Raw genomic sequence first — 22,796 nt, forward strand, 5'->3', positions numbered from 1 at the left:
ACTGCTATCAATGAGCCTGTCAAATTACTAGGCTGAATATTTCACGGTTTAGAGAAACAGAGGTCCTCCCTATAACTGCCAAACAGTCATACTCCTACACGCATACACCCAAACACAGACACACTAATCCAAACACACATACACATACTGTACAAACACTCTTACAGTCATCTTTTTTTCATTCTCATAAGTAATCAACACAGCTTGTGTGTACAGTGTATGTGCCCTCTGTATGTGTATAAGCATTTGTCTCATGGAGGCTTGGAAACAATGCCAACACAATGCAGCATAGAAACAAATGATCAGATTTATAGTTCCTGTGTAAACATGATATATACACAAAGGAAAGTGAGAGAGAGAGAGAATGTGGAGAGGAAGATTATGAGTGTAAATCTATGTTAGCACTCTTAAAACAGATTCCAAAAGGTCTTTTTTTTGTTGTTGTAACAATGCCATCAAAGAATAATTTACAATATAGTTTCCAAAGAACTTTTCTTACTTTTTAGTAAACAGTTCCAAACATTTACTTAGTTTTAAGAGTGAAGATTTTAATAATTTAAAGAACCTATTTTAATGGATGTTAAAAGTTTTTCATGAAACCATAAATTTAAATATAAAATAAAATAAAAAACAAAAATTTCCCACACAAAACTGTCTTCACACAAAAAAAAACATGATTTTTTTAGTAACTCTTTATATACGGTTCTATGTAAAGAGTTCCTAAATTTTTTTCGTTTTTTTAGTATGAAGAGAATTTTAATACTCCAAATATGAATGTAAAAGTTTCAAGTATATTAAAGGTTTTTCGTGTAGCCTTTGATGGCAATAAGAGCCTTCTATTTTTAAGAGTGTAAAGATCCTACATTTTTGAGTGCATGTGAGAGAGGGAAGAACTGATCAATTTTACAAAATATGACTGCATGTCTAAACATTTGGGACTGACATTTTGATTCAGGCATGAAGATGTCAAATTTAAGACACATAAACATGCACCCCTAAAATGAGATACCAAAAGCTTTTTTGAATTGACAACAAAAAACCTAAAAAACCTTTCAGAAAAAGTTCTTAAATAACCAGTTTCACTGGTGTACAACAATTTAATAAGAAAAACAACCCTTCACACCTTGAAGAACCTAAAGTTCTGTATTATTATGTTGAAGGTCCTTTATGAAACAATCTACATCAGTGAAGTACTTTTTAAATCCTCCATATTAAATAAAACATGCAAACATAATAATGCATAACGTAAATGCCTTCAGAAGCCATTGACTGTATTTTGTCCTGGACCAATTTTATTACACAAAAAATAAATTAAGTGTATTTTAATAACAAGAGGTCATCCGTTTTGATATTTTGTCTGCCAGCTGTCAGCAGGTGAAATACGGGCTCAGATAAACTGAGTGAACTGAGTTTCACATTGTCTAGATTGATCTAATAATTATTACATAAGAGATCGTAAATCGTGCAGCCGCGCTCTACCTGCACGGACAAACGTGCGCGCGGAAAGCACGGGTTTATGACAGCGTCGCGCACGTGGCCTCGCGAGCCGCGGGATCATCCCGGGAGAAACGGAATTAAAGCGGGCTACATCATTTCAGCCGGGGAGGAGGGGTCGTGCGAGGCTTGCGAGAGATATTTCTACATATATAAATATATATATACACACAAAAAGGAGGCGTCGCTCTTGCTTGACTCAATAAGTGACCCGCCAAGGAAATAGATAATAAAGTTATATACAAAGAAAGTTAGATGAATAACGCACAATCCACTTATCCGTACTCTACGGTTCTCACTTTGCAGCACAGTGTGAAACGCAAATCAGATGTGTATGCTTTCTCCTTTGATCACCACAGGACAACTGAGAGTGTTATAATTTGCACAAAAGCGTCTTACCTGCTTTGCAGGGATCCTTGTAGTCTATTGTCTCTGTTTTCTCCTCCTCGTAATAATCATAACTGTCATCGTAATCTAAACAGCTGTGCACGGACACTTTGCAACAAAAAGTCAAGCCGGCCAGCAGGAGTGCGATCCAATTCATTTTACTGGTGAGTGCAGAGTAAAGGTAGTCCATCTGAGGTGTGAACGAGCGTGGGTCAGAGAGGAGTGTCTGGTAGGAGTCCGGCAGTGTGGAATTTAGCGCTACACGCGCCGTGTGGACATCATCGCCTTCATTATCATCATTGGTCCGGTTCGACAGACGGGGCAGGACCGTCAGCGTCGCGGCATCTCAGCTGGACGCCAAATGCATCAATATGAACCTACAACTACAGAGGATACCAGCTCACTCTTCCTTTCTCTTGCGCAGTCAGTTTTCCTGAAGAGGCACAGCTGCAATGAAAGTCAGTCTTTAGATGAAACAAATAAAGACACTGGAGGCAGGGGGTGTACATTTAAATTATTATTTAAATGAAGATGTTTAACATATTTAAATGAACTAAGCAGGATCTTTAAAGCATCTGTGTAGATAGATAGATAGATAGATAGATAGATAGATAGATAGATAGATAGATAGATAGATAGATAGATAGATAGATAGATAGATAGATAGATAGATAGATAGATAGATAGATAGATATTACACGCACACGTCAGAAACTTTTTTTTTCATTTGCATTATAAACCCAGGAAACTGGTTTACTTTAACAATGGCAAACTATTTCACCCAAAACCAGCCGGTAGCTGTAAAAGTCACACGTTCACTAAAATTTGAGCAATAATCCGGCAAAAGCACTTTTTCCCCGACGCCTTTACAAAACTTCAGGATGTAAAGTAAGTTCCATGTAGGTGAGATCGTATTTAAAAACTGTTATAAATACAATAGTTGCTTTATTAGGAGGTGACAGTAAAAGCGGTTGTGGTGTGACATTTAACAAACCTGTTTAACTCCCCTCATAAAGTAGGTCTCTCTCTCTCTCTCTCTCTCTCTCTCTCTCTCTCTCTCTCTCAGTGTGTCACACACGTCTCTGAACTAAAAGCAGTTTCTCAGTGTGTAATTTGCTGCGTGAGGCTGCTTTAATTTGGTCAGAGTGGACCTCAAAATAGCTGCAGCCAGCTGAAACAAGAAAGCCGAGAAACACTACAGGCGGATATAAAAGCGCATGTTATATCTGAAGTAGGCTATCATTCCTTCATCCATCCACACATCTCAAGTAGAACGAATGAACTTCTCTAACTTAAGTTACTATCAAATCGCCGAACGAACTCGTGAAGGCGGCTTTGAGCTCGTTTATCCACTGTCAGGTACTAATACAATTTACCGGTGATAACCCGGGCCCGGTCTCCTTTAACGCCTATTTACCTCAGGAGAGTTTACGGCGAAGCTTTTACGGTTTAATCGCCACGGTCAGATCTGACAGAACTGAGCGCGCGACCTTTCTCGCAGTCTCGCGCGCATGGAGCGTCCAAGTACGCGCGAGGACACTCGAACCCTTGTCGCGCGCTACTTTACAAACACAAATAATAGACGCGCCGCAGTTAAACACCGTGGCGTCAAGCCTTGTTAAAATATGAGAGACGGTGCTTACCTCAGACAGAGAATGCCCTCAGGGTCTAGTGTTTTACAGCCTCAAAGCGCAGGCTCATCCTGAGTACTGCCCTCATATTCCCTCTCTCTCCCTCCCTCTCTCTTCTCTCTCTCTCTCTGGAAACACTTTTTCTACAGCCACTGGAATATTAGAGTGCGCTAGCTGACTGGTACCGCTTATTCCAAACGTGCCCATTTCCCTAGAGATTAACGCGTCTCTCTCCCTCTCTTTCTCTCTCCTGACACACACACATACACACAGATTAATCCCCCCTCCTTCACGGCAAGGTAACTGCGTGTTGACGTCACGCCATCAATCCATGAAGCTATGCCTCACTTGGAGAGAACTCATGCTTTGCACGACAGTGTTTGTAAACGCGCTTTAGTTCAAATTATATGAATGACCGCAACATGCATGAATGGCTAGCAGGCCATGTGAGTGTCTCTAGACAATGAGTCAGAGAGAGTTGGAGGTAAGGAAGGCTGTGCAAAGATGTTTTTGTCAGGAGGGGATATCCTTGGATGGGTGGATAAAGAACATGCTTTAAGGTTTTGTGAGGGTAAAACATCTTAATACTATGTAAAAAAAAAAAAAAAAAAAAAAAAAAAAAAAAAAAATATATATATATATATATATATATATATATATATATATATATATATATATATATATATATATATATATATATAACTCGAATTGTAAAATAAAATTTTCTGAGGACAATGTTTAGAGCTGTGCTTGGAATATATTATATCAGTACAAAATAAATTATGTACTATACTGGTGGTGATAAAACATATTTGTTTTTTTTTAACATTAGTTTTTTTGATTACTAAAACAATTCTTTTGGTGCTGAGATAAAAGCCTTTTTATAAGGTTAATTAAATAAATAATGCTTTAAAACGGCCTGCTTTGAAAGTGTAGAAGCTAGTGTAAATATTAAGTTCAGGAGCTTCTAGGTCCATCGGTGTATTTTGGTTTAACTGAGCGTCAGCTTCTTGTTTGCTGTCAGTTTATTGATGTTGAAGTTTAATAGATGACAATATTTAAAATACACAACTGATTTGAGTTATATATTTTGTCTTAAACACAACTGTACACACATGTAAAACTGCATGTAAAAGCTTAATTTTGTGCGACTTGATATTTGAAATATATAGAATATTGAAAACAAAATCCTAACATAAGAATACAACAGGGGGTTGGGTGGTGGTGGCGGGTAGGCCAGATTGACCGTCAGGCCACCAGGAAATGTCCCAGTGCTCCCGACTAGTCTGCTCCTGGTGTAGGGTCTCCTTGTGCAGCCAATACAACATACAAGCTCTGCACAGTGGCCAGAGGGTTTTTGAGCCATTCTTCTTAGTGGCCAGGACAGTATGTGATGCTGGTGGAGGAAAAAGTTTTCTGTCTCACTCCTCTAAAACACAAAGGGGCTCAATAATATTTAGATCTGGCAACTGTGCAGGTCATGGAATATGTTCAATACCACTTACATGTTCATCAACCCACTTTGTACACATACTAATACATGGTATCAGCTTCAGGATACAATGTTTAAACCATTGGGTGCACATGGTCCTCCAAAATGATTCGGCAGTCCTTGGCAGTGAATTGCCCATCTAGCACAATTATTGGGCCTAGGGAATGCCATGATATTGCAACCCAAATCATCACTGATCCACCTTCATACTTCATGTACGCCAGTCTAGGTGGTAAGCTTCTTTGGGGCTTCTCCCCACCAATACTCTCCCAGATGTGGGAAAGATTTCACTGTTGGTACCACTGAAACTGACGTTTGACATCGGCACAAGTGACCTAAGTTCATTACCATGGCTCTGGATGATTTTGATCACAGATTTGCTGTCTTGGTCACAGATGCGCCAGTGAGACTTGTACCAACAATTCAGGCCCGGATTGGCTAATCGGTAGGACCGGGAGAATTCCCGGTGGGCCGGTCCGTTTTTTGGCCGCGAGGGCCGGTATCCCTAGCTCCAGAATCGGTTGCTCTCAGCAATCACACTTTTTAAATTTATTTATCTATTCACTTGACCACAGCCTTTTTATCCATTATTTTACCGCAGCTCTACTCTGCAGGTTAATGATGATGTAACTTGGTCATTTTTCACTGAACAGCTGTTGTGGTTCAGTGGATAGCATGTTAGTTTTCGACCCCGCAGACCTGGGTTCGATCCTTGTCTGAGTAATTCTTTTTTTTTTTTTCATTTTTATTGTTAAGACATATAATACTGTTAGGGTTGTTGAACATTTGAAGTTCTAAAGCAGCTGTTTTCTCAAAAAAAGACGTGATAGTGTCATTAGAAACTGAAGTGGAAATGACCTCATTTTAATATAGTCAGTCGTGAACTGAGGTGGGCCGGTCTGAGGCTTCAAACTCCAGGGCTGAAAAGGAGTGCCACTCCGGCCCTGCAACAATTTGTCCTCTTTTGAACTGTAATATGTCACCCATAATGTTAAGTACATTGCAATATTTTTAGCAAAACTGTGCTATTACTCTGCTAATTAAACCTTCACACTCTGCTCTCACTGGTGGAATGTGCAATCAATTAAGTTTAAGGCTGGTTAAATATAGCCATAAAACCTCGAAGACTAAACTGGCCACTGTTTCAGAACACAGGGAGAACATGCAAACTTCACACAGAAATGAGCTGCTGAGCCACAGTAAAGCTGCAAATGGACTCACTCTGTTGATGACAGCTCGAATATACTCACCAGATTCCCAAACAACATAATGCAACATATGTGCACATCTTCCTTGTAAGATTCAGATACAGCTGTAAAATTTTAGTTCACCAAAAAAAAATCAACACCTATTAATGTCTTTGGCAGTGAAGGTACTTGATGAGCGTCCCCTCTGTGAGGGAATGATCCTGCACACCACCCCAGATATGCAACTAAAAACAGGGGATCTTTACACTGAGAACATGCACTTTTACATTATTACATCACCTAATTTCTCAGTAACTCTTGGACTGGCTTGGCTACAACAGCAAAACCCCTTTATACCATGGAAAGAGAGTCAGATTATCCAAAGGGACTCCACATGTCATAGCAACTGTCTTAATAACTCTTTAATATCCATTCAGAGTATTTAATTAAAGGATGAACAAGCTCCTGGTGTCCTGCCCACTAAATATCCTGATCTGACAAAAGATTTTAGCAAAATCCAAGGCACCAGAATTGCCTCTTTATCATACCAGTGAATGCGCCATTGAACTATTACCTAACACATCACCACTTGAAGATTGAATCTTCCCCTTGTCACAACCTGAGCTTAAGACTTTGAAGAAGTACACTGAGAAAAAATTCATTAAAGAATTCATCAAGCAATCTACATCAGCATCTGCTGTGTTCTTCATCAAGAAGAATGATTGTGGCCTTTGCCCTCGCATTGTTTACAGTGCCCTAAGCAACATTAAAGAACAAATTTTACCTTTGACTGCTGTCTTTAGAACATCTTCAGGCTTCTCTATCAGCACTGGACTCAACGAATACTTGGTTATATCCTTCATCCTAGCCAACAGTCTTACCATATTTCAGTCCTTCACAATGTCTTTTCAGTCATGCTAGATTGCTGGGTGTTCTTCATAGATGACATCCTTATTTACTCTAACATATGAGAGGATCACATACATGAGAAAACAGTATTGTGATTCATTGACCACAAGTTGCTTGCAAAAGCTGCAAAGTTTGAGTTTCACCAAACCACCACATCATTCTTGGGTTACATCATACGTTAGGAGGGAGTCCCCATGCATCAAAAAATGATAGATCCCTTCTGGACTGGCTGTAAACAACAACTTTATCTAAATTACAGCAGTTACAAAAATTCTCCCCATCTCAAGTGGTCAACTGCAGCTCAGCAGGTTAGAGCCACTTTTTACATCCACTCCCATTCTCTGTCACCCTGGCCCACCCTTAAAACGGAGGAACCTACCAGGGTCCATAATCCTGGCCCCAATTCAGTGGGACATCACAGCGGAACTTTTCATGTGTCATTTCTTAAACGTACTTGGGGTTTGAGAGTGAAGAATTAAGAAGTAAAAAGACTGGTGATTGAGGCCTTGATTTTGGTGGGCAGTGAGAAAACGTACCAGGTTCAGGACCTACTTGATTCCAGGGGAACACATCTCCAAAACGCACCTCCTGGCTTCTGGAACCGTTCTTCGCCGTAATCGAGGTAAGCAGTGGTGCGAAAAAGGATGTACCTCTGGTTACATATTTCTGCGGTCTCCAGAAATATTGACCTGGGTACGTATCCACAATTACCTGTGTTGTAGTAAATGGAGGTCGGAGCTAATTCAAAATGGGTAGGTCAGCTCCGAATTGGTGGGACTTGAGCTCCAAGTGTGTTGTACAAACCTCCTGAGGCTTTTGATTGGTTTACTTGATGTCATGTGCATAATAATACTGTGTATTAGTTCTATCTATTTTACTCTGAACCTATTAATTACAGTTCAGAGATTGAAAAAATTATCGTTGATGTACAGCTTCACAAAAATGTCTCTGGGCTGCAGTGATATATACTTGAAAACTCTCTCTTGTGATCTTGCCTATCAGTTTTGGAAAACTGATAAATCAGCTAAGTAAAATATTTTGCTATAATTTTGCCTTTGAGATGCTATTACCCTCTTAAAAATAAAACCAATCTAAAAACATAGTCCTATATACATTTCTGGAGATCGCAAACAATGTAGCCAGAGCCACGTATGGCTGGGTCAATCCGTGCTTTTTAAAACACTGATGGTTGGGTTTAAGGAAGGGTGGGGGGGAGTGGTCGGTTGGTCAGTCAGTCAACAGCAGCCTCTGGTAGATTAATGTGAAAGCAGCAGGCACGAATGGCACTCGCAAGAGAACTTTGAGATCTGAAAAAGCACAAAGAGTGGGCTCACAGTGGTTGGATTCGTGAGAGCAAACACTTAAAAAAAAAAAAACATAGCTCCTGTGACGTATATTGCCCATTCCAGAAATGTATATACTGTAGGTGTACGTAATCAGAACCATTGTTGGGTTGAATATATCCCATATGTGTATTCGTGAAATTGAATAATTTTATCACTTATATTGCTTTTCAACACTTATCACAATACAATTTTTGTATCCAATTTAAGAGTAGGACAATCTACCCAGGTTTTTAAAAAGCATGGTACTGTCATGCATGCTTTTAGTAATGATCATGTTTCACTAGTTCAAATAAACTACTTATCAGAAAACCAGGTAAAACAGAAAAGAAATATATTAATATGAATTTGCTGATGGCGATGCACTGGCAAAGTAGGTAGTGCTGTCGCCTCACAGCGCCTCACTGTCCTCGATATGGATGCAATGTCATAGAGGCATGTCAACCAAGACAGTCTTACCCTAACCAGAAATATGAGGGACATCATCAACCCCCGCAACCTTGCAACAGTGAAGCATACAGATTACCTAAGGCCGTACTCACACTAGGTACAGTTGCCTCAAACCAGGCCAAAGCACGCTTGTCCCCCCTCCCGTCTCCCCCGACGGCCCACACTCACACCACAAACGGGCCTCGGCATGCTTACGTCATAGCTGCTGCGCTGTTCAGTGAGAAGTGCTTAGTCCTTAGGGATGCGGTGACACGCAGTCAGATATTTCGCCAAACAGATCCGCCACTTTTTGCGCTCATAAACAATCATAAAGCTCTCGTGCTGCAGGAATGAGGAGGTCTGCTAAAGCCGCGCAGCTGTCGTGCTGTGAGGAGTTCTCGTCTTTAATAAACTACAGCAGTTTGCGATCACTGAACAGTAAGAATGATTAATAAATCCATATGAAACAGCCCCTTAAAAGTCACGTCTCGCTTTCAGTTTCGGGCTTTGGAGCGCTTTGCACTCACACACAAGCGTACCGTGCCAAAGCCCAAGTGAACCGCGTTTAGGCACACCTCTTCCAACCGGGCCAGGGCCGACCAAGTGAACCGTGCTTGAGCCTGATTCAGCACACTCACGCTTCTCAAACAATCCGGGAAACGGGCCTGGGCACGGTACGGATGGCATAGTGTGAGTAGGCCCTTAGTGACCTCAACTTGGGTAATGGACAAGTCAACCCCAGTAGCCCCATCTCTCCTTCCTCAAAGAAAGTTTTGATCAGTTGGATTGAGATCAACAACAATCCTCAGTTGAGGTCAACAGTTACCTACTATAAAAAGTTTTGGTGAGCACCTGCTGATATTTTACATTGCATTTATATATATTTAAACTGTACGAATTTACTCTTTAAATGAAACATTTTTTAAAAGTGTTTTATAGGGTGCTTTCACATTTACGCCCAGGGCTGTTTGATGTCAGAGTTTCATTCATTTGGCTAGTATGAACACAATTTTCTGAACTTGGGTGGAAACCCACAAACTTTATCCAAGTAAAGCTAAAAAGGGTGACAGGGATATGGGTCATGCAAACTCCTTTATGGTTCACTTCTAATGTAAACGCAATTGTACTAAATCATAAAAGTGAACTGCTAACTACTTCAAACATTGTAAAACTTTTTATGTGTTTTAATGTGCAAAAAAATAAGAATTCAGAAAGGGCCAAACTTTCACATCACTGTACACAACACATCATGTACTATATGGGCAAAAGAAAAGGAGAACAGATAAATGAGTCCAAGTCTTACCCAAGCCTGATCTGTGAAAAAAGCAAGCCATCAGCACTACAAGTAGAGTTCTGCCCAACCTCCTACACCCTTTTCCTCTGTTACTGCCAGTCAGTCCATCATCCTTTTATCCACTGGCTCCTGAAGATACCTCAGCTCACACTGCGATGTCAAACTTGTTTGTTGGCGAGCTTCGGGATCTCCAGTTGCCAACTACCTTGGGGTTGCAAGATCCCGTCTTTGCCTTCAGCCATTTGATCCATTGTCTCCATACTCCCTCATCTCCACATGGCTCATAAGCCAAATAACTCCCTTGGGCTCCACTGCTCTCCAGATCTATGGTGTCACCCTGGCTATTCATCTCATCTACAACAGAGCTCCAACTCCACTGAGTATGTCTATTAACTGGCCCTCCTTGTGAAGTCTACCACCATTTCCACCATGGCGTCTCCATCCCTCAAAACCACTGTGGGCTGGACTCCTAAGGCCTCATGTATCTACGCTGCATAAGCACAAAAACTTTGCGTACGCCAGGTTTCACGCTCAGAACCGCTCACGTTTGGATTTACTAACGATGAACTGAACGTGGAAATATGCGCAGCTCCACGCCAGCTTTATGGCTGGCATACGCACATTTTTTGTACGTGTCTGTTTTATTTCCATTGGCGACTCCTAGAGGCAGTTGTGTTAAATTGCTCCTACAAAGTGTCTTTAAGCCTTGCAATGGCAGCTGTATGAGACGGGTTCATCTAGCAGGTATATAAGGTTTCCATACCATACAGTTGACCAGCCAAACATTAAAGCGCAAATTGCAGCGGGCGCCTGTTTTCCCAATGTAATCTGAGCTATCTACTGCACACACATTGCTATAAAGACACTATCTGAAGATGAATTTGCATGCGTGAATCAGAAACATTTCCATTCAATAAATGTGCAAATAAAATATGATGCACAAACTTATTAATGATTCCTAATTGTCTTTCTAGTGATAAATAGTTGGCAAAATCTGATATGTAGCGGGGGAGGGGGAAGAAGAATGACTTCATCAGACGCTGTATTCGAACCGAGTTCATACTCGAACGTGTCAAAAAATGATGACATGCGTTTTTCGAGCTGCGCCACTGAGACTGTTAAGGATACTGCAACATTTTACACCTATAAATCACACTATTTCTTTTTAATTCACGCCCTGCGATGTTCAGACCCAACTGTGTAAACCACATCAACTAAACTCTCCCACTCTATTTTTTTCTTTTGTTGTTAATTCCGGAGGACAAATTTGCAAATAACACCGCTTTTCTCCGGTCTACCTCCGGAAGCAGCACCTCCAATTCACATTCTGTTCAAAGTTTCTCTTCTTGCTTGCTTTTGCCTTTGCTTTTTCGTTGGGTTTTGCCAAAGTAGAGTCATTTGCATATTCATAAGGGGGAGGAGGCAGGGAGGGGTTTTGTGCTCGTGCATGTTGTGCTCAGTTTCACGTTCATTCAGATGTACAAAAGAATATGCGTGAGATTCGGCGTACGCAGTGTTTCATACATCTGAATTTTTTTCTGCGTACGCACATTTACAGCTTTGTGCGTATGCAATGTTTTAGTATGATTTTCAAGCAAGTCTTCGTTCATTAGGCCCCTGGTCTTTGTCTGTATCCTTCATCTTTCACCACCCTGGCTTCTGGTACCCGGGGTGTACTGTGACATGTCTGCCATGTTTGCTGTTTTTTGCCATGTGTGCTTGTTTTATTCTTTCTTCCTTCCATCTCACTATTTTCATAGATAATTCATTGACACATCTGTCCCCTTGTGTAGTTAATCATTCATACTGTATGTGTATTTAAGTCCCTATGTTACCTTGGTTTGTTACCTGGTCTTGTCTTTGTTGATACATTGAGCTATTTCAGTCTTTGTTCGAATTACTTGTACTTAAAGACTTTGCAAGATTAATCTTCATTCTTGTATGCTTTTACACAGCAGTGAGGACTCCTGGTCGGGAAAGTTTTATCATAGAGACTTGCCCAGTCAGAAATAATGTCCCACTCTCTGACCTGTTGGATACGCCCACCAAGTTCATTTTAGATGGATGTGCTTTGATCTGGTTCACAGAGCCACTATTCCAATGAGTCTCAACACCTCCGGCAATAATTAAGAGACAATTTCCTTTGTTGTTTTTGTTCTCTGTTAATTCCTGCACTGTTGGGCCACCCTTGGCTTGTCAAACATAATCCCCAGATATATTGGGCAGAAGCATCTATTATGTCTTGAAGTCTGTATGTCTGTCTTGTCACCAATTGACCCTGACACCCAGCCTACCTTCTCCCTGTACGACAAGCTTTCACTTTCAGCCACGGCACTTCCCTATCAATTTCTGCACTCCCCAGGGAAATAGTGAACATTTTTCTGGAAAAATTGCATATTGATTTTAGACATTATACATGCGAGGGAAATATTCGGCATATGAGTGTTTAAATTAAAACAAAGCCTACAAGTATAAACGATAGAAAGTTTGGATGATTTGAATACAACTACAATGCTACAAATTGATTTCCTAATACATAATTCACAAAAACTGTGGCATCTTGAACAAGGCAATAATGCATTTATGAAATTATAAGAGACAGTAAACATTAAGTCATTGTTTATCTGGGTTTCCAGGCTCTAGGGTTTAAGTAAGCTAGTCTTACCTCTCATTTTCTGAGTTCTCAGGCTGTCTGTGGTTACTGTCACAAAAAAACTCTATGTACTAAAGTTATGTGGGCTATCCTGGTCCGATTACAAAAAAATTGTGTTCATTAGTCCTGAGTCCTTGCGTTTGTAGTAATCCGTTAAGCAAGTTAAAGCACAGCTGATTAACAGCTGAGGGTAAAGCCAGCGCTCACACGTATGTACTTCATTCAACTCTCTAGGTATCAGGAAAATATAAAATGTATGCCCAGCCTTGGGTATCTGTTGTCTGTTCAGCTTTCAGCAAGAATTGTACCTTAAAGGGTCACGAAACACCAAAACACATTTTTTGAGCTGTTGACAGTCGTATATGTGTCCCACACTGCTAAAAGCACTATTAGGACACCTGTATTTCACTAAAAAAGTGTAAATTGGTTGTTTTTGCGTTATTTCAAGCAAATTCGTACTTCCGGTTTGAAACGAATTTTTGAAGCTGCGTCACGGCCATGACATAATAGCGTTGTATTCCAGCCTGCAGACTGGACGTCTGTGCCAGAGTGAGTCTTATTACGTCTTACAGTGTGATGCATTAATGCATGAGTAAGGCTTGGTTCAAACCAATCAGCGCGCTCTATTGTGCAACTTCATTAATATTCATTGCTGTCAGAGTGTAGACGGCAGAGACGCCACGTTGTATTGGCAAAACAAGCGTGACGTGTTGCTTTTATTGTTTGCTGCAGTTAAGTTTTGTTTTCATTTTCTCTCTGTGAGAGCGCAGACTCACGCGTGGATTAACAGTGTACGCGACGCTCGACAACAATAACTTACGTGTCAAAGGAGGATTATTGTTTACCTGAGAGCTGTTCTCATCTGCAAACGCTGAGATCCGGATTCGCTTGTAGTCTCCTCTAAATAAAGAGGCGGCTCTAGTTGCTGGTGATTGTCCTGTCTCTACAGATTTGGTAAGTGAGCGACCAGTGCTCTTTGTTTATTCAGTTCGTATTTTATTTGTATCAAACAAACTATTGCACAGAATGTAAACAAATTAGCACTAACAGTTACAACCAAACTATATCCTTGTGTTGCATTTAGTGACCGGAATAACACACGCGGCTTTCTGACGCTACCTGCCGAGTGCATCTAAGTTTCCGGGAAATGCTGAGTTTTTTTTTCTCTCATTCGCCGTGCGGTATAAAACATTGCATGAAAAATACACACTTAGAGCAGATCCTGGAATTAAATATCTCGTTTGTCGAGAGGGACATGAATGAATTCCCTGAATGAAAGAGCCAAACTGCAGTTAAAGTCCACCATTTAATAATTTGGCAAATAATTCGACTACAGATGTCCACGTAAACACAGTCACATTGTCCGCTGTGGTTGTGTGTTTTGACTCTGAAATTCAGCGCGCCCAAATAGACACTCCCACACCAAGCCTCTTTTCTTCCTCCGACACTCCCCCCTAAACGGAGCTGGACACGCCTACTTTTCTGACTTTTTCCAAAGTAGAGGTGTGAAAACACCCTGCTGAAACAAGGGGGTTTCATGGCCCTTTAAACATAAGTGTGACCGACCAAAGACATCTAAATAAATCACAAAGTGTAAATGGTCTTACAAGATAAAACCATAAAAATGACAGAGTGCTCAAACATACCTTGCAGAGGTGGAGATCGCACAATTTTACCACTAACAAGCCATATCTAGATGAGCTCTCATGATACTTTCTGATACCTGGCTCATACTGGAAATTCTGATGGATTCCTAATCCTAGGCTAAAGTCTGAGGTCTTTGATCATTGGTTTGACATGTTCACAGACAGCTGATTAATCACCAACAGCAATCAGAATTTCTTAAATCTGAAGATTTCAGAAACTTTGCTGCAGTGTGAATTTTCTTATAATGAATGTCACTTAACCTTGATGATCCAATCAGTGCAACTACTTGGTCTCTGAGGGTTTTATCAAGGCACGCTATGAGTAAAATTAATGCTGCATATTGTTTGTTTAGAAAATGGCATGAAATTATGGTGTCAAAGTCTAGATGAGTCTTGCGTGCGTCTGTGTTTGGTGTCAGTCTGACATTGGGACAGTGTGACATGGGGATCATGTTCGTAACATCTGACAAGCTACAATTGTAAAGGATTATTGAAAATGGCACAGTGTGAGCCGAGCTTTAGAAGATTATCTTGATGTAGGCATTAAGTTACATTTTAAGTTGTCAGATCTAGCAAGTCAAAAACAAGATACGTGGTGGCTCGGTGATTAGCACAACAAGAAGGTCCCTGGTTTGAGTTCCAGTTGGGGTAGGAGGCCTTTCTGTGTGGAGTTGGCAAGTTCATCCTGTGTTTACATGGATTTCCCCCAGGTGCTCTGGTTTCCCCCACAGTCCAAAGACGAATTGTATAGGTGAATTGGATAAATTGGCCATAGTGTGTGTGAATATGGCAGTGTGTGGGGGTTTTCCAGCACTGAAGGTTACATTAGTAAGTGCACTCTCAGTGTTGGGATGTGGCAGGAAGGGTAAAACATGTGCCAGGGGAATAGGCGTTATTTTTGGTATGGCAACCCCTGATAAAGAAGGCGGAAGACTAAAGTGAGTATTTGCTCTGTCTCAAAAAAAAGTTTATATATATATATATATATTTTTTTTTTAAGTCATAAAAATGACAGTGTGAATGCGGAGGTAAAATGTATAATTTCAATCTGAACAAGGCAAACCAAGAGATCCAAACTACAAGTGTGAAAACACCCATTATGCCATATTTACATGGCCCTCATCCTTTGAGGAAAAGTAAATCCTAATACATTGTGTGTGACTTGGCTAGCTTCATACATATTTAATGAGCTGTTGCAGTGTGTGGCCTACGCTTTGATGTAATGTTTCACAAATTAGCAAGTTAAAAGACTTCAGCAAGAGGAAGACACAGACTGCTTTAGTGCCAGAGGTGAAGTCTGGTACACACTGTACGTGTAAGTGGGGAGTGAGTGACCATGCCCTTTGACCCCATGTGTGACCTCAGTTCTGGAGTGGAGTGGAGTCCTTCTGTGAGTAAACACACATTCGGCCAACGGGAAGAGAGGATTTCCTCTGTTTAAACACTCTGTGTGTGTGTGTGTGTGTGTTCCAGGAGTGAGGAGACAGAAGAGAGTTCAGTGAAAGGGATGTAGTGAGATTTGAACATTTTTACTGTTTTCTTTGCATTCAAATTTCTAACATGATGCATACATTTTCTTATTTCATACAGACCATTTCAATGTGGTCATGTTATTGGCCCATGAACATTACCTGCTTGTTGTCAAACAAGTACATAACTGTAACAAAAGGCAATTCAATCATAACTTAATTTTAAAACAGCTCTCATAACGTTATTTCTAAATATGTGGCTCTTTTTGGATTATCAGAAGGTATAGAACTTAAAATGTATTACTCTCTCTGACAATCATACAAAGAAGGATTCTGTCAGTTGTTCTGACTGCTGCAAAAAAAAATAAATATTGAAAATATGGCTGGATCCATCTGCTCTAGCTGATCTATCCTGGAGGCTCTATCTACTGGACATTATTAGTTTGTAATGCACCGTAGCCAAAATAAATGGTGCCAGCAAAAAAAAAAAAAATTTTGGTCAAATATGAGAGAGACTGTATCAGATATGTTTCAATGCTGATTTTGTACATATTATTACAGTATTACTGTTTTTATTTTAGGTCCTGTTTATCGTAGGTCTTTTCAACACAAAGCTCAGGGCTAATTATAATTTTTTTTTGGAAACAACTGGCAGATGTTATTAATATTGGTTCCACTTTAAACGTTTATTATTTATTTGTATATTAAATAGCTTGTAGTTATGATTATATGCTTTTGTTTATCTAAGCTTTAGACTGTGGGATGTGTTTCAGGTAAAGTGTGCTGCTTGTTTGTTTGCTTGTTTTGTAAGTTGTTTGTTTGTTATGATGTGAAGTACTCAGTTTGATTTATGTACTTCTTAGAGACTTCCTCAAAAATGAGATGGTTCATCTCAAGGGGCTATCCCACTCAATAAGTTCACATTCAAATTTTATTTTACTTTTTATGTTGTTGCGTGGATATCGGGCTTTGTTCAAAATCAAAATTTTCAAGAAAAAAAAGAAATTAAAAATGCAAAACATGAAGTAGATTGGGAGCATTGTTTTTGTTTACATCCCTCAAAATGCTCTATAGAATATACAGTATTTTAATTCACTAATTTCAACTTGTGTACAGTACAAGGTGGAATAATAGACAATTAAAACAATAAAATAGAAAAGAAAAGCCCACAAAGTCAAGGATTTACCATGAACACAACATAAACTGTTTCTGTGCATGAGTAAGATAAGGTTAAATAATTCCAAAATTGTTTGTATTTCATATAAGTACATAAAGCAGTGCAATTAAAGGATTTCAAGGCAACAGAACAGCTGCAAAAGAAGAGATAGAAAAAACATTCAGCTGTTAAACGTGTGCGCTTGCACAGAAATATACATTTACAATTACACGAGGCACCCAGTCAAGTCATTTCTGAAAGGAGCTGAGCTTTCAGCCTTGTACCAGCACACGGAAATCACCATGCTGTGATTTTCCTTAAGTAAAGAGTGTATGTGTGTGTCAGGAACTGGTGTCTCTTTGAGTCTGTGTCTCTGGCTGTGTGAGATATGTTTCCTCTCCAGAGTGGAAGTGCATTATGATCGGCTTTACAGAGTATATGTGTGTGTGGGGGTTCTGCAAGTAGTTTGTGACAGAATGGATTTATAACCAAACATATATAAACAAACCTTAAAGTGAAATACTGAAGTTAAAATGGTAGGAAGTATAAAAAGACTTAATGAGAGACATTATTAGTGCTATTAGTTTAATGTCATGTAAATGTTTAATGTAACTAATTCTAATGACATTGTGCTAAATTCACACATTTTACTCATCATACATAGATATTCATTTTACAAGTAGTGTGTTTGTATGTTTGCTTGAACTCACAGGTTCATGTGCAGCCTGTTGCTTTTTTTCCTCTACCTCCATCACCTCGGTATGAAGGTGTGGACTGCTCCAGATAAGATAAGCAGTATGGTGGACCAAACCACTCGAGCTTTGTGGACAGGGGCAGATTGGACAGCTGAGGTGGCAGCGCCAACAGGAAACGGCCCCCTCTGAAACAGGAAAAGGACGTGAAGAGTGTTTGTCAAAGGATACTGAGAGGATTGTTACATAAACTAAAGGAGCTTCAGTGTGTTTAGGTTGGTGTGTATATTTTTTGCCTACTTATAAAGGTTTTGCCAATTGTCTTTGCAAATCCAGCGAATACAACAGTAGTAGTTATAGAGACTGATTAATGCCTTATTTCATTCTTAAAGTGCCTATATATGCTAAATACCCCCAGACCAGTGGCGCCTGCAGCCGTATGGTGCTTTTTAATTTTTTTTTATTTATTATAGTTTAAATGGATTATTAAACAGTATACACTGTGATATATTGACAAAGCAAGAAAGAATGAGAATAAATAAGGGTGTGCATTTGTGTGTTTTAAAGTGTGTCTCTATGTACTTGCATGGTGGGAGATGAGTAAAGAAATCTATTGGCTTTAGGTTTCCTGGTGGTTTTTCTGCACACTAACAATTACAACTCAGTTAGATATTGTTTTAAACAAGGTTTAAAATGAGTAAACTCTCTTTACAACAGAAAAACTTAATTGAGACATTTGCCAAAAGGCCTAAAACTAATGACACAAATACTGATCCCCACACAGAGTGGACACTGCAGATTCATCAGCACCTGAGCCGGGGGAAACTGTGTCTTTCATCAGATAGATCAGATCCAGCTGCTGCGCTGCCACCTCGCATGGGACATAACCATTCAAGGTGTTTTAGACAATTTTATTTATGACAGTCTGTCAGAAAAGCACACATCTCCATTCTCACTACAAGTTTCTGAGTTGGGGTTTCTCACCCTTCAAACCGAGTTTGTTCCACCGAGGTAATGTGGGAACAGGTTCAGTGCTGGTGCGAATATTGTAAAGCGCCTTTCCTGCTTATTAAAATTATTTGATTAAATGAATAAATGTGTAATTGAGTGGCGCAACATGTAAAACAGTTTAATATAGGCTTCTCTGAATATTTTACTTTAATTTTATTTAGGGTAGATTGTTATTTTATTTGACAATCCAGTTTGTGATTCAGCATTTTTGAAGCATATCAGATCTGTTTTGAAGCACTTCACCTCAAATGTTATTGCTTCTTCTATTTTTATTTAGAAGATAACCGACCAAGAAAAATATTTAAACAAAGAGACAAACTATATAAATAAGGTATTTTTTGCAAGAAAAATATGATTTATATTTTTGTTTGAGCCCGTACTACTCAACTGTGCGGGTGGATGAATTTTGGTCAGTGGAATGTAAGCATTTAATTAATGCTTTACTAAATGTTTCACAATCTTCTGTCATATATTTGCAAATTTTTTAATATGTCATAATATTAAAGATTAAAGGGGGCGGTGCTGGATTTGTGCATACCTAGGAATAAAATCCTGTAGGCGCCCCTGCCCCAGACCCCACATAGTCTGATGCCTTCTGTATATACATATATATGTTCTGCTTTGTTTTAGAGATAAGACCTGTTCACACAGGCAATAACTGTAAAGATAACTATAACAATAACGAGGTCTAAGCACAAACAACTTTCTGTTATTTTATAAGTGCTTTTAACATCTCATTCTTTGATTGACTCAAGTTTTGTAAAGCAGGATGGATTCAGATTCTTATGTTATAAAAATTATTCTAAAAATGAGCTTTTTCGATATAGGAGCACTCCACTTTTTGGGAAATAGCCTCATTTTACAAGTCATAGGGTTACACAGTCGAGTTATAATTTTTAAGTCCATTCTATCGATCTGCCAGTGTGGTGGGAGTACTTTTAGCTTAGCTTTTGCCATAAATCTTGGACTCGGATTTGACCATTTGTATCTTGCTAAAAACGATTAAAGAGTTTTGATCATTTTAAATATGTACTAAAACTAATCAAGGAACCTTGCTGCCACACACACACACACACACACACACAAACATTCCAATCAGCACTTCATCTAATTAAAAATGTATCTTACATTTCAGGTTAATATTATTTGTTTTATTTTTCAAATAATATACATTTAAGTTCAAAACATAGTTAATTATAAATGCTTTTGCTTAAGAGCTCAACTCTTTTGACCAATGTAAAATTTTAATGTTACTCACACAGGCCAGTGCATGTGTATGAAACACAAACTCAATATGCTTTGTAGTTTCATGGACTTAATAGAATATCGTTTAGAGCAAATTATTTATTTTTGATTAACTCAAGTGATACCCAATTTTTTTTTTTTTACTAAATAAATGAACATTTTATGGGAATTTTTGTTTTGATTAAAGCTATATCTTCTTGTTTAGAACGAAAAGAGAATTTAAATTAATTGCCTTTCTTCAACAAGACAAATCTGCTTTGTACCAGGTTCTTATATTGTTCTCATGGAAATAGAAAATACTAGAAAATACTGTTTAAAGCAAATTTTTTTCTGGGTCAAGTGATAAACTTTAGATGTGAAACATTACCCTAATTATTTTTTAATTGGATGAATGAAAGTTTTTTTCCAATGCATACCATGGCTGCAGCAGACACAATATGACATGCAGTGCTTGAAAATAGTCCCCAGGTAGGTAACTAGCACTGCAAAATATCATTGGGCCTGCTGCAGCCATGGTACGGCAGCAACGTTCCTCAGATCAAAGTTCCTTAAACCAGAATTAGAAGATAGAACATAGCAACTTCTCATTTTCTGTTGGTATTAGTCCACAATGGGTCAAGGTTTTTTTTGAGGGAGATGCTTATAATCTAATCCAATTCAGTGATTTATGATGAGCTTAGATCAGCTGAATAGATTTAAAAAATAGTAAAACTCAACCTTTTACCTTAACTCACCTTTTACTTTACGACAGATTCTGAAACATTGCTGTATGCATAGGGAAACTATTTAAATTAAATAATTAAATAAAATAAAATGTGAAAATATAGTTTTAAAATGGTGTCAGGTCATGTGTGAGTTTGGCTTTTGTACACATCCATCCAAGCTTATGCTCCATACTGTTGTGAATGTGTTCATGACCAATAATCGAGGATGTGAAATAAAAATAAGAATCTTGTAAATAACGTAAAATTTTTGGCACAAAGAGTTAATTTTGGTTCCCAAGACATTAATGCATTGTCAGAAGCCACAGGTATTCGATTAGTAATGCCATTATGTGTTTTTCAATTTAAAAGTGCCAGCAGCCATTGACTTACATTTTATGAATCCAACATAGGCTCATTCTGAAAACGTAGCCCTATATACATTTCTGGAGATCGCAAATTATGTAGCCAGAAGTACGTACGGCTGCATTTAATTTTTAAAACAAACTATACAGGTGGTATGACGCTATTCCTTTTTGGCTTACCAGAAACGAGTCCAGAAAGCAGGTAAGGCAAAAACAGAATCCAAAAAATAAAATAAAGTAAATAACAGGGTAAGAATGTGGTAAAATCTGAAAACGTGGTAAAAATCAGACGAGGGCTTTTATTTTTCTGAATTGCTTTTTAAAACTGTCGGTGGGGTTTAGGGAAGAGGGTGGGCACTGGTCAACTGGTGCTTCTGAAAACACTATTAGTTGGGTTTAGGAAAGGAGGGTGAGTCAGGCGATCGGTCAGTCAGTCATTCAGTCCGTCAGTCGGTAGACAGCGGCCTCTGGTGGATTTACGTGAGAACAGCAAATGTTACTAAAGAGAAAAATTTGGGATCTCAAAAAGCGTACACAGTGGGCTCTGGTGGATTCGCAAAAACAAAATTTGCAAAAAACCTAACTCCCGGGAAGTATTTGGCGGTCTACAGAAATGTACATAAAGGTACGTTTTCAGAATGAGCCCGGGTTGTATGAATCACCAAGGACCACTTTTTGAGAGAGTATAATATATTATTTAATGTTCTACTGAAGAAAAAAGTTCACCTACAGTATTTCTGAGATAGATGACCTGAGGGTGAAACTAACCCTTTAAACAAAAAAGTGTATTCATTTTATGGAGGGAGAAGGTCACTGTGATCTTGTTTAAATCTTTAACAATGAGTCCAAATGACCAAGTTTTAAAGGAGTCTAGCCGTCATTTCTGTTTTTCATACAGCAATAACTCCGAACAATTCACATTAGTATTGCATGGGTCTAGCACAATTTAGACAGTCAATGTTTGGCTGATCAATATGAACAGGTTATAGCCTCTAATATGATTTGGTCCTGTCTAGCAACATTAAAAGCCTGTTTCTCAATTTATGGCCATCAAAAAGTAATCATTCAGATATAAAATGACAAGCAACAAAAATACAGATGTTTCATATAAGAGTTAACATACCTTATTTTATATATCCTCATGCAGTATTTTATACAGTGATCAAATGCAGATGCTGGGAAAGAAACAGTTAGTGTACCATCAGTTACAACAAAACTACTCAATAGCCAAAAAGCATCACTGTATTAGTATTACAGTATATTAATAACTTGTTTATTAACACCCAAGATAATAATTCAACAGAAAAGTCAATTACTTCACTCTTACAATTACCATAATCTTCAGATGTTTTTTTAACACATTTGTCAGCTGTGTGTTGAACAAACTTCTTTAGCATCTCATCCCAAGTATCTGTTCAAACTATTAAAATATAATTTCAGAGTTATGAAGGCTTGAGCTATTGATCAAAGAAAAAAGAAGAGCAAGATTAAATCTAAAATGAAAGTTCCTTATTAGCTCTCTGTGTCTAGCAAATTTGCAAAAAATTGCTTTATTATCAACCCATTATTACCTCACTATCGATCATGTAGCTATTAATTGCAAACTATATTAGATAATAAAGCTGCAGGGCATCACTGGCATAATGTTTTGTTCCTCAACAGATTCACAACTAAAGTAAACCATATTTACAT

The 22,796-nt window shown here is 38.7% G+C and overlaps 1 protein-coding gene and 1 long non-coding RNA gene across 5 annotated transcripts in view; both read right to left on the bottom strand.

Annotated features, from left to right (window-relative positions):
* Positions 1–3,736, bottom strand: part of tll1 (tolloid-like 1) — a 91,805-nt gene extending 88,069 nt beyond the window's left edge. Inside the window, 2 exon segments of the mRNA NM_131010.1 lie at positions 1,894–2,328; positions 3,525–3,736. Of these exon segments, the coding sequence (NP_571085.1) occupies positions 1,894–2,071 (178 nt within the window). The 5' untranslated portion in view covers positions 2,072–2,328; positions 3,525–3,736.
* Positions 3,737–6,599: 2,863 nt separating this feature from the next.
* Positions 6,600–22,796, bottom strand: part of LOC141385551 (uncharacterized) — a 33,116-nt gene continuing 16,919 nt past the window's right edge. For 2 of the 4 annotated variants that reach the window (XR_012406024.1, XR_012406023.1), the window contains 3 exons: positions 22,228–22,279; positions 17,801–17,970; positions 15,414–17,244 (listed from right to left, as the gene is read on the bottom strand). This is a non-coding gene — a long non-coding RNA (uncharacterized lncRNA). Of the gene's footprint in view, positions 8,408–15,413; positions 17,245–17,800; positions 17,971–22,227; positions 22,280–22,796 lie in introns of those variants that run through there. The other 2 variants (XR_012406025.1, XR_012406026.1) reach the window with 2 other exon arrangements.

The sequence above is a fragment of the Danio rerio genome, chromosome 1 (assembly GCF_049306965.1).
Source record: "Danio rerio strain Tuebingen ecotype United States chromosome 1, GRCz12tu, whole genome shotgun sequence".
Lineage (NCBI taxonomy): Eukaryota > Metazoa > Chordata > Actinopteri > Cypriniformes > Danionidae > Danio > Danio rerio.